Source organism: Perkinsus marinus (assembly GCF_000006405.1).
Source record: "Perkinsus marinus ATCC 50983 genomic scaffold scf_1104296954874, whole genome shotgun sequence".
Classification (NCBI taxonomy): Eukaryota; Perkinsozoa; order Perkinsida; family Perkinsidae; genus Perkinsus; species Perkinsus marinus.
This window is the reverse complement of record NW_003207976.1, coordinates 197-988: the sequence shown is the minus strand read 5'-3', so window position 1 is coordinate 988 and position 792 is coordinate 197. Positions and strand designations below refer to the sequence as shown.

The following is a 792-nucleotide window of genomic DNA, read 5'->3' as shown; positions in this document are numbered from 1 at the left end:
TTTAAAGGGCGTTGAAGGCATCACACATCTCAACAACGTAATTCTCTCAATATACGACATTGCATGTGCGGCTACTATCGTCATGCTTACACTACCATTTCTCCTCAATTACATAGGCCTCAGTATGTTCGATAAACTGAAGATCAAAGAGTTGCGGTGGACATGGGCTACCTATAGCAGTCTTGCTGGGACAGGGGTCCTCCTATGGCGATTGTTCGGCACTTTTCCTGCCTTTTGGCATGTTGCACTCTACGCTGGCTTGGGGTTACTCGCACTCATCTTCATGTTTGCTGACTTCCGTGGGGAGTCTGGGTCCGGTGTCATCTCCCGAGCGGTTGGCAAGGTGGCTGGCTGGTTCGGTGCTGGTGCTGGTGGCTTGCGATCGTGACTCGTCTTGTTGTATACTACTACGCCGTACCATGCGTTGTGTTGTTGTTCATCTGATATCGATCTGAGTTATTCAACGTCATCTTCATCTACTCTATCAGCTATTACCCAATGTTAGTCATACTAATACTCTCACTTTCGGTCTTCTGCACTGCTACTCTCGGCAGCCGATACCCCGGGCTTAGTTTTGCCGAGCCTGTGATAACAGAAGTGCCTAAGCCCAAGGCCTCGTTGCTGCAGTAGGATACATTCCTTGTTCGCTTGCTTAGTATAAAACCTTGTTTGAGCCTGTGTGTTTTTGAACACGATTCGTTCTATTATCACTATCGCTGGGCTATGATGAATATTCTAGTGGCCGGGAAAATGGAATCGGCCATCTATTCCAGTGTTGGAAAAAAAGCTTTG

The 792-nt window shown here is 47.5% G+C and overlaps 1 protein-coding gene across 1 annotated transcript; it reads left to right on the top strand.

Annotated features, from left to right (window-relative positions):
* Positions 1 to 124: 124 nt before the first annotated feature.
* Pmar_PMAR017028 (hypothetical protein) lies at positions 125 to 388 on the top strand (the record flags this gene model as incomplete). Its single annotated transcript, XM_002775998.1, has 1 exon — positions 125 to 388. One exon carries the CDS (start codon positions 125 to 127, stop codon positions 386 to 388), a length of 264 nt encoding a protein of 87 aa, XP_002776044.1.
* Between the last annotated feature and the right edge of the window lie 404 nt (positions 389 to 792).